This window comes from Solea solea, chromosome 8, assembly GCF_958295425.1.
Source record: "Solea solea chromosome 8, fSolSol10.1, whole genome shotgun sequence".
NCBI classification, from domain to species: Eukaryota; Metazoa; Chordata; class Actinopteri; order Pleuronectiformes; family Soleidae; genus Solea; species Solea solea.
Genome location: NC_081141.1, coordinates 3,031,892 through 3,043,985, shown reverse-complemented (window position 1 = coordinate 3,043,985; position 12,094 = coordinate 3,031,892). Strand labels below are relative to the sequence as shown.

Below are 12,094 nucleotides of genomic sequence, written 5' to 3'. Positions count from 1 at the left end.
CTTAAATTGAGGTTTTTTATTTTGTAAATCCTGTCAGTCGACAAATTGTAGACTATCACTACCACGATGATAAACGGTGTGTATTTATATAGCGCTTTTCGAGTCTTGATGACCACTCAGAGCTGCTTTACACGACAGTTTCATCTATCATACCCAGTCACACGCTGCCGGGAAACAACTGTCAGGAGCAACGTCGGGTTAAATCAGGGTTTCTGCAGGTACCAGCAAATCTAATTTAATGCTTTTTAATGGCATTTCAAAATGTTTTAATGCCATTGCAAACATTTTTAATGTAATTTCAAACATTTTAATGCCATTGCAAACATTTTTAATGCCATTTCAAACATTTTTAATGCCATTACAAATTTTTTTAATGCCATTTCAAACATTTTTAATGCCATTTCAAACATTTTTAATGTAATTTCAAACATTTTTAATGCAATTTCAAAATGTTTTAATGCCATTGCAAACATTTTTTAATGTAATTTCAAACATTTGAATGCCATTTCAAACATTTGAATCCCATTTCAAACATTATTAATGCCATTTCAAACATTTTTAATGTAATTTCAAACATTTTAATGCCATTGCAAACATTTTTAATGCCATTTCAAACATTTTTAATGTAATTTCAAACATTTTAATGCCATTGCAAACATTTTTAATGCCATTTCAAACATTTTTAATGCCATTACACATTTTTTTAATGCCATTTCAAACATTTTTAATGCCATTTCAAACATTTTTAATGCCATTTCAAAAAATTTTAATGTAATTTCAAACATTTTTAATGCAATTTCAAAATGTTTTAATGCCATTGCAAACATTTTTAATGTAATTTCAAACATTTGAATGCCATTTCAAACATTTGAATCCCATTTCAAACATTATTAATGCCATTTCAAACATTTTAATGCCATTTCAAACATTTTTAATGCCAATGACTAACTGTGTGCATGTGTGTAAACTTACCTATATACACATACACACACATACATATGCACACATAAAACATCCATATCCAACTCTGAATTAAATTGCAAGCATTTAATTTTACAATGATATTAGATATCTGAGAATCTAAATCATTTCACCCTACAATGACTCATTCAGACAGCTTACAAATGTGTCAAAATTTATTTGCACATATTTCAAATGCCTTGCCTCACGGACACATCGGCATGTCGACGAGCGGAGCCCGGAATCGAAACCACAACCTTCGATTTGAAAGACGACTCGCTCTACCACTGAGCTACCGTCGGCCCCTGATCTAGGGACAGATATTTTTTAACCCTTTTTTTTTCCCCCCACGGCAGCAATGAAACCATAAACAGCCATTCATCATGAAGTCACGGCAGGACATCTTCTACACATTTCGTATCTTTATATATATTTTTACTTCAAATCCCCTCTGGGGTGAAGACAGCAGAAGAGATCCGGAGAAAAATAGCACATATTTGCAGATTGTCTGCATTTGCTTTATACTGGATGAAAAAAAGGTAAAACATGTTGCACACTAGCACATGTTTTTGTATTACTTGCCTTCAACGTCATCTTTTTCTAGCGCCATAAAAAAAGTACAAGAAAATACAAATACTAAGTCACAGTGGGAATATTTCAGCTGGTTTACCAGAAAATTGAACATACTACCCACTGGTATAGTTTAAATGACTTTTAAATGAAAGCCATAGGGGCAAACTGGTGGATGAATGTGTTTTGAAGTGAAAGCTTGCACAAACAAAGAAGAAAGGCCCCAACCATGTGAATCCGGTGTATAAACCAATGAAGGAGGAGGAAAGGGCAGAGTAGCTGCAGAGAAAGTGCTGGTGGCGGAAGCCTTGTCCCTTTTATTAAAACTTTCGCCTGAAAACTATGAAAGTAAAGTCAAAAGTAGAGCATTTTCCAAACGAGACATTGAGAATTGCCTGAAAGTGAAATTCAACACCAGGCAGTGCACGCTGTGGACTTCATTTATCTTTCTAACTTTGGAGCAATCACACTTTTATGTAATGCACTTTAATTTGCTTTTACTCAAGTAATTAGTACTCTTTGTATCCGCGATGTGTAACACATGGGGTCATTTTTGAAACAGTTTTGGTGAAAAACAACATCTTCTGCCCAACAGCAAACAAACATGAGCCTCTGAACTCACCTGAACCAGAGAAGAATCCCTAATAAAAAAAATAAATAAACCCTGTCAGAAAGAGAAAGTTGCATTGCACTGCATTCCCCCTGCATACAGGATCAATAGATATTTGCCATGTGGTGGAACAGTCAATAAACAGCAGCCGTAGTCGTACCTCAATCACACACACTGGAGCTGCACGACACTGAAACATAACGAGGAATGACAGCGTTGCTTAATGAAGCGTCTGAACGTCTCTGTAAGGGGGGGGGGTCACTCCCCAGGCTGCAGCCAGTCATGGAGCAGATTGGGCTCCATCATTGTTCCCAGTGTGAGAGTGCACTTGAACTGATAAAGATGTCAGAGGAACGTCTGCTCCTTATCTGCACCTTATTGTTCTTCTCTCTCACTCCGTTGAGACTGAAATGCCTTTGAAAACCCACTTCATCTCAGACTTTTCTCAGAAGAGACTCGGCAACCTTGTCCGCACAAACATTAGAGTTGCAGTGGGCTCTGTTTCCCCATCAATAAAAAACATCGTTTAACCTCTCAGGTTGTTCTCATCAAAAATAAACCAGTTTGTCTTCATTTGTGTGAATGCTATTGGGATGAATTATAACAGGGAACCTGCCTGCTCGCATTTTCCTCAATCTATTCCCAAACAACCAAAACGGGAACAATTATGGAAAATAAGTCAGCTGATATCCAGCCATCAAAAACACATTAAGCTGATGTGCTTACATTTTTACTGCCGTGTTGAATTATTGGCCAACATAGCTCCACATCAATGTCTGAACACATCCAAACGTACTCAGCAAACCGTTTGAACCCCTCATACACGCTCCCAGCAGGATGGAAAACAAGCGAGACCCTCACGTGCGTCGAAGAGGATCCACTGCCACATTAATCAAACACATTAGGCGGCTAACAGGAGAATGCTTAGAGAGGACATTACGGCTGTCTCTGGATCCAGGCAAGGAAATTAACAACCCACCAGACAGATGCAATCCACAGCAGATATGAGCACTGGGAGACGGGTACATGAAGGTGGAGTGAACCTGTCTCTTGCTTGTACGCGCGAGTCGGCTTGACAGAAGCAATTAAGCTGCTCAAACTCAGCAGAAGCTGCACCGCTCACTTCAGCATGAGGGTCACTGTTATGACCGGGCCTCGGGGGAAAAACCTGATCACAACAAGGATGAGGAGACTCCCCCTCTTACCAACGTCTCAGTAAACCACCAACAACACATTACACAAACCATCTGAGGTTGATGCCTGTGAGGCTCAAGAACGTCCACCGCAGCTGGGATGAAACTAAACTGGACCAAATCAGCTCCCAGGATCCGCCTACGTGTCTCTCAATCAAACACGCACACCTTCAACCCCATCATGCAGACACAAGCTCGTGTCTCAATCCAAGGGCTGGATCCTCGCGAGTGCACAGCTGACGGAGGCGATGACTCTGTCAGGAGACATCCGCCGCATTTGTCATCCGTGCTCAAAGGAGCCGACGAGTCATGTGACAACTGGGACACATTGTGACAACTTCCCGACGACGAATTCCACACTTGGGAGGATCCAGCCCTTGGATTGAGACACGGGCTACATACACACACGAGAAAACAGGTAAAAGCCCATGTGAAGCACGGACATGAGTCACGATTCATGGATAAATTGAAGATAATTGCTGTTTTCCAGATGACCAAAATACAATCATACAAAGGTTTAGACCGTCTCATTAAAAGCCCAGAATGAAATTTACAGACACATTGAAACCGACCAGTTTATGTACATGACAGATTCTATATGAATAGCTGCATTTTGACACTTCCGGCTACATGCACAGGTACACAGAAATAACACGGGCCAAGTATTCATTCTCATTTAAATCTATTTTTGGTCTTCCCCAAATCCCGAGAGAAATGTCTGTCTTTGGCTGCTGGAAATTGCTGCGTAGCTGATAATTATTTTTGTGTTGTTTGGTGGTATTCATTACTGACAGCGGTAAAGTCTGGGTTATATATCTAAAAATAATGAATAGAGAGAAGCTTGGTAGGGCTGTGCACTCTTCCCTAGTCTCATGATTTGATTTAGTTGCAATTCCCTTAAATAAATATGTATATATATAAATACTTAAGGCGACTTTCATCAGTCAGAGTGAGCAGGTTGCTCTAAATATGAACTTAAACATGAATAAAAACATTCATTTACAAAAGACATTGAAACGTTACATCCCGAAACAATGTCTCTGTAGTCAGGGTGCGAAATCAAGCGGCGACGTAATGCGGCTGTAACTGATGATGTGCTGTGGCCGCGTCGATGCCGAATCGTTCAGGTCTGCATCACAATGCATCTTGGAGACAATTGCGTCCAATACTAATACACGGAAACAGTGACATGATTCATGGTTAACATAAAATCTTGTATAGAGTCGCTCTAAGTTTATTTTATTTGTACTCTTTCACTGCTACACGTGAAGTTGTGATAAGTGAATTAGGTCCGAGCCAAATTCACCCAAAGCAAATCACCTTAGGAGGGCTGAGCCTTGTTTATACCAATACATGTCGGATAATATACCTTTTTTTTTTTTTTGTTAAGAAAAAACATGTGACTTCAGGTATTAATAAGACAAGAGCTGAAACAATTAATCGATGAATCGATTATTAATCGATTTTTTCATGATTGAAACAAGATTTTCGATAATTTAAGCTTCTCAAATGTGAGTATTTTCTTAATTTCTTTGCTCTGGACAACAAAGAAATCATTCAAAACAAGACATTTGTGAACATCATCGTTTCCAGCAATCAACATTTTTTAAGGTTTTCTGATATTTTATGGACCAAACGATTCATCGAGAAAATGATCGACAGATTAATCGCCTATGAAAAGAATCGTTAGTTGCAGCTCTAAGTGGAGGGAAGCAGCATTTATGAGTCAGGTTGAATGTCACTCTGTGTTTATTTATCACTGATTCCCCAGGTCAAAATGAGACAAATTAGCTATGTTTACAGACATGATTGCAGGCTATGATTAGGCTTAGATTTCCACAGCTTAATATACAGCGCTACCCCTGACTCATACATCACACCACATGAACAAGTGGTGGAAAAAAAACATTTTTTGATTCACTTCATAGCTGGGCTTTAGTGTACATTATTTGACTTTGGCTTGCTGTATCCTGCTCTGCTGTCTGATGTTGACAGGTTCAGACAGGGAACATGATTGGAAGAAGCCCTTGGCACAGCAGGATGCTGTTTGGAGATACAGAGCAGGATCTAAGCCACTTAGATCTGAAAACCACAGATATACAGTATGTGATTTTTTTCTTTTCTCCCCCACTCTGGCTTTTCACCTAAACTCTGTACAGATTATCAGTGATCTGGGATTGTGGTCAAGAGCGACTCTATTTTCATTGGAGAACAAAGTCACTGGGAAAACGCTATAACATGGAAAAAAAATAACTTCTTGGGTTTGAATAAAAATAATGGAAAACCTGAGGAGCAGTTACTGCATACCAAACACACACTTTCATGCCGTTTGCTTTCATGAAGATTCGCAATGACGTGCTGAACTCTTTCATCCTTCACATTTTAACACTCGTTTAATAACATTTTATTGATTTTCACGCAAGCCGCAAACCTTGAACTACTTTCAACTGCAAACTAGAAGAAAACAATTATCTGTAGCCATGTTTGTAAAATCTGCTACACAATATTCCTAAAAGCTAAGTCATTCTTTAAGAGAAACATTAGCTAATCAATATTTAAATACGTCTCTTTGTTTACCTTGACCACGTCCTCATCTGTCGAGCGACAATCGACCGTGTCCGAGACGTCAGTGACTGAGGCGTCGATTCCGACCGTCACCACCTTCACTGGGACAGCCACCGTCTTCCCCGTGAGCACCGCGGTGTTCAGAATCTCAGAGTCCTACAGACAGGAGGAGAGAGTAGACAGTTAATAACTAATGTCAGTGCGGGAACCCGTTGATAATCCACGTCCTTTAACAATTTATGTTAAATATCTATATGTGATTTTTGTGATTTCATTTGGGGGGGTTCCTCTAATAAATGTGAATCATGCTCATGTGCCAGGGCTCTCAAACTCAAATGACCTTGGGGCCACTGAGTACCTACTCTGGCCAGTAGGGGGCCAGTCCAGTGAAAAACTAAAATTATATCACGACAGGTGATAGATGAATGATAGGTGTTTCACAGAATTTCAAAATAAAAGTGTCTGTGTTGCTATTGAACAATGTATGATGCAAAATGAACCTATTACTAACAATAACTCGATATTAAGTGGTGGGCACATGAATCAGACTGGATGGCCACATGTGGACCGCGAGCCATCTATGGGATGAAAGTAACGAGCATGAACATTGTGAATGGATAAACACTAAAACCTGAATCAACAAACTGTGTTTATGATCCTTTTACAATCATTCACAGAGTGTTTCTAAGACAAGGCTGTTTAAACTTGATTTAGGCTCATTACTTGTCACTAATCCATCATTTCCAATATGGGCTGAAGCCCCTATGTATTACTGTCAATATTAAATCTACAACTAAACATGCTTTTTTCCCCCCAGGACTTTTGACAAGACAGCACTGACAACATTTAACATAGAGACGGACCGAAAATTCAGCCCCCCGAAACAGGACGCATGCAAAAACTGCGGTCTATTCCCGCTTAGAGTCTGTCCAAGATCAGTTTGGAATGTTATTCCCTTAACCGCAGCACTAAAGTGTCTTCTACACAAAGAGGTGGAGACGGACCACGGAGTGAGAACAATGAAAAGTGCGCTCTTAAGAGTCTGTCAACGAGATCTACTCGGACCCCCTGCACTTCACCTCGACTTGGATGTGGGGATAAAGCAGCGCGTAGAGAGTGGTGGATGCGGAGAGCCCGCTAGGAGACTGCGACAAAATGGCTGGGGGGGCCATGCACCCTCGTTTCATAGATTCTTAATTGATTTATTATATGAAGCATGAATATTAATCTATATGTCTATAAAGATATACATATAATTGCAATGCCTTGACTTGAGGTAAGTACACACAGTCCAAGCCATTGCAGCAAAATTAGATAAAAAAAAAAAAAAACAATGGTACAGAATTGGCATAATATTTTCCTTCGGTATTTCGATTTCGGTGTTTCCTAATTTCGGGGTTTCCTAATTTTCATTTTTTTTTTTGGTTACGCATTAATATTATTAAGTCATTTGGTAGATCCAAAGAGTCTGTAATGTCTGTAAAAGTAAAAGTTAGGGTTACAATGTAATAGAAAACATTGGTAACGCTTTATATTAGGGCACTTGTATTAAGCATTAATAAGGCCCTTATAAGTCCTTATAAGACGCTTATAAACATTATTATGTGTTTATAAAACTATATAAGCGTTAATATCGTCATTGTAGCATAGTTAATATCAGACTATAAGACACTTGTAAGAACCTTAACCCACCCACCGTGTCTTTGTCATTGCCTTTACTAAGTGTTAATAAGCGTTAATAAGTCACTTAGAATAAAGTCCTTAGAAGATGCTTAGCAACATTATTATGTGTTTATAAAACTATATAAGCGTTAATATTGTCATTGTAGCATAGTTAATATCAGACTATAAGACACTTGTAAGAACCTTAACCGACCCACTGTCTCTTTGTCATTGCCTTTGCAAATCTTTTTTGTTTGCTTTATTAATATGAAAATACAATTTATTGCTCATCTATTGTCAGTTAACTAGGCACTTGTTGTCAGTTAATTATGCTATTTGCAGCTACTGGATCTAAAGCGGGAACAATGCCTTATTAAGGGTAATAAATCATTCATTATGCGTTATTATGCCTTTAATAAACAGTTCACTAACAGTTTTCAATGAATGTGCAATCACTATTGGTGCGACCAGAGACATTCAATAGAGTCATGGCGCAGCGAGAGACAAGACTCTAAACCCCACGTCGCTCCTGACGGCTGTGGCAGCATGTGAATGGGTATGAGAGATGAGTGATGTGCTGTAAGTGTGAGTGAATGGCTGTGAATGGGTGAATGGCAAAGCTGTTGTGTAGAGTGGCTTTGAGTGAGTCAAAAAGACTGCAAAAGCACTGTATAAATACAGTGAAAAATAGAAAAGTTCATTTGTCACTTTGCAGGCTACAATGAGAAAATGTTGTGAGAGAGAAAACCTTGACAGGAATCTCTCCATAGAGACAGATGTTAAACAGCCATGTCGTCTAAATGTCTTCCTTTGAAAGGCTGCACTGCACATGTAATAGATTGGACCTGTGCTCACTGTAACAATAAGGCTGTCGAAGATCAGATAACATAGTGGAGGGAAAAGAACACGACGGCAGCAAAGCAGCTTGACATTTAAAGGCACTTAATACATAAAACCACAGAGAGAAAACGTGCAGTTCTGCAGGGAGAGAAGACCTGTGACTATAACCCAGCAAAGAATCTGAGGTAACCAAAAGTTAAGATGTTATTTAAGTATTTTGACTTTTAAGACATCTACTAAAGGCAGCTGGGTAGCATTAGCATCTAACTAACAACATCATTAATCCCGTTAGCATCCCGTTAGTACCAAGTTGCCACAGGAAATTACATCCAACACAAGAATCAAGCCGAACAATGCCGAACTGTAGATGAGTTAAAAAGACTTAACAATCCTAAAAAACGTGCATTCATCTCCAACAATTACCAGGGAAATATCTAAAATCGCAATATTTAACAGAGGAGTCTGGTGTATTTAGCGACAGCACAAACCCTGCCGCTGTATCTCAGTCCAGTGACTGTGTCAGACGGAGTCTGTGCTGCAGTCATGGAGGAAGAACTGAACAAATAGTTTTAATGAACTGATTCTAATGATTCAGTTACATTGAAAACAACTGCTCTACAAGTCACTCGTCACTCGTTTGTGTGTGTAGCGTGATCAAGGCAGTTTCATGGAGCCTGCAGTGATGACTCCGCCCACGTTGAGTAGGTACTGTTTTGTATTTTGTACGTAAACCGTGCCGAGGCGAGGCGAGGCGAGGCGAGGCGAGGCGAGGCGAGCTGGGACCATAGGTGGAAAAGGGGCTTTAGGCTCACAGAATGTCATTTGCCCACTCGGGTGTATTATGGGAATAGGGATGGGAATTGGTATCGGTCAGATTCTGGTCAAAATCAGGTATAGGACAGATGAAAATGTAGTCCGATACATTCCAAAAATCCTTATCTTTAACATCTTCATAGTTCATAAATAGTCTAAAATGACTGTATTGGATTAATATTGAGCGCTGAGTTTGTGATGTCGGAATTGGACAGTGGTACCGTCCCATCCCCTGTATATTATTCAGGTTTTTACTGTGCTTACAAGCTGCTGTCAGTGAAATATTGAATTAAAATGTGTATGAAATAGCTGTATGTTCTGGGAAATACGACCTTTAGTCACCAAATGTAGGAAAAAATGTTTACGTATCTCACAACACTTTGTCAAACCAGGAGCCAGAACTTCTCAAACACACTTATGAGGTCCAATTGAGTTTGAATGTGTTCATAGCAACTGACATGCTGTCACTTTTACTACAACAAAACAAAAATGGCCAGTGTTTAGCTCACTAAGTGTAACTATTATAGTATTCAATCTATGACCAGTAGAAAAAGGTAAGGTTGGCTATGAATGAATAACTTTTATCTGAGATCTACAACTAAGACTCAACATTTGACAAAATGAATATGACACCAGTGCTATAATTTGCCCCTGGACTGTAGACAAACCCTTAGTGAATAACCTGAGTTGTCTCGATAGTCCTGGTTCTTCAGCTTCATTACTGTGAACAGAAATCTTAACCTTTTATCAACCACACACACACCTACACTTCACATGCACACCACTGTAGTGGCAAAAGATAATTGGGGCCACTTAAGATAAGTTGGAGGTAACTTTTGCTCTTTCGTCTCTTGTGCACATTGCATCGTCTCTTCTGCCCGTTCAGCCCAAAGACATTGCACTTCAATTACACCGATTGCTGCGAAACACCGGGCACCTCAGTAAATAGCTGCCACTAAAGGTCGACTTGTACCTCTCAGCGCTTCGACTGTACAGTGAAAATGGACGTCGAATACATATTGGGGAACTGAAATGACTTTAGCTAATTGTATATTACAAAAATGCTGCTTTCATTCTGCTCTTGGGATGCTCTTATACAAACTCTGACACTGTTTTCCTTGATTTCAAAGGAAAGAAACCACAAGACACCCAATTTTATTGTATCTGTGCTGAGATTTTGCAAACACTGAGGATATTTCAGTAGCATTCTGTCGATGTAGCACCATCAGAGAAACGTAACCGTAGAGCGATGCCTGTTGAGTGAAATGTCACATTCATTCAGAATAATAATGCTTGGACTGACAAGTGCAGGCAGCACAAATCAGCAGCGCCTGACTCAGTGTCATCACAAATTTTGGGCTACGATAGGGAACACACAGAATACACAACGCTGCAAAGGACTCAGGACATGTTTGCGAGCTTGACAACTAAGGAGAATAAAAAGATGATTAAGATTCTTTGTAAATTTACTGAGAAAACACCAACACCTCACAAAAAGCAGTGTTATAGTATATACACCATTTCCGCTTGCAATCACGGGTTGCTCTAAATGAACTGGGATTCTTCCGTTTCCACAGCGCCATCTATAACACATGATATAAATGGGTGAGGCTTATGTTAGATTACAGCGGCTGCAGATAACCCAGCGGGCTGCGGGCAGCACAGAGCAGACCCTGGCAGTAATAAGACACAGCAGAATCCCACAGTGACGCATTGGTGGTTCACGCACACTGGGATATATGGCACAATTAAGCACAATATAGCGACCAATGGTGCAGACATTGGATCTGGGCATTTGTTAGCTGACTGGCAATCACTATGGTCAGCTCACCCACTTCTGTCAGCCGCAGTGCTTTCCACAGCTACTTTATTAATAATGACATAGCGGGTCCTTCATGCAACTTCGACTGTAGCAGACGAGCAGTGGCATTTCATTCACATTACCCGTGTTTGATAGAAATATTTGATCATGCATCTGCTCCGGTTCACGGTGTTCTCTCTGCAGCACCTGCACAGGTTTGCACAGCCATTCCTCTTAAGACACAAAATCACTGTGTCTAACCTTAACCATAACCAGTTAAAACAAGTGTATACTTTGCAGCTCTGTTATCTAGGCAAACACAAGCATCAGATCAGGACTTGGTAGGAGCAGATACTTGGTAGAAAAATAACTTATATTTTATCGCAATGTTTCCATACTCTGTGCTATTGTTTTGCTATTGTTTTGGCTTTACTTTCAAACAAATCCGCTCCCTCAAGTCGGAGATTGGAGTCTTTTTGCTCAATAATCTGAGGGAGAAACTGCCTGTCCGCTTTATCAAAGCTCCCTCTGTTAGCATGCAGTGCACTGCTGCGGCTGGTAATGTGTTCTGGGCTGTAATTTCTGCCCGTGTCTCGGCTGGATCTGAAAATAAGTGAGATTTATGGTGTCAGCCTGAGTGACATGGGCAGCATGAGAAGTGGTGAAGCTACTTGTCCTGGCCTCTACTTAGCACTAACACATCCACATTCTGACCCTATACCATCCTGGCTACAGCTACAAATGAACAGGTCAAGCACAGTGTTGAGCCGGGGGGTTAGGGGGGGGTTTAGGGCTTGCATTATTCATAGCGCAGCAGAGAGAAGTGATGGTGTTAAACACAGTAAACATCCTTCGTGTGTACACCTATTTATGACATTGTTATGGCAGCCTTAAAGCCAAAGGCTTTGTCATGTCATTTCAGGAGCAGACACATTTAAATAGACAATAAAATATGCCAATAATCAATCAATGAAATATAGTAGTAGTAGTTCTGATGAACATCTCCATCCCTTGGTGATAAAGTAGGAAGTAGAAAGATGAATAATAGGCTGTGGACGGTGAATACTGCTCACTCTCAGT

The 12,094-nt window shown here is 40.0% G+C and overlaps 1 protein-coding gene across 3 annotated transcripts in view; it reads right to left on the bottom strand.

Moving 5' to 3' along the window:
* The window catches only part of si:dkeyp-14d3.1 (transmembrane protein 132C), a 140,589-nt gene that overhangs the window by 13,286 nt on the left and 115,209 nt on the right, over positions 1 to 12,094 (bottom strand). For all 3 annotated transcript variants that reach the window (XM_058637255.1, XM_058637256.1, XM_058637254.1), the window contains one exon: positions 5,911 to 6,054. In XM_058637255.1, coding sequence (XP_058493238.1) covers positions 5,911 to 6,054 — 144 coding nt within the window. The remainder of the gene's footprint in view (positions 1 to 5,910; positions 6,055 to 12,094) is intronic.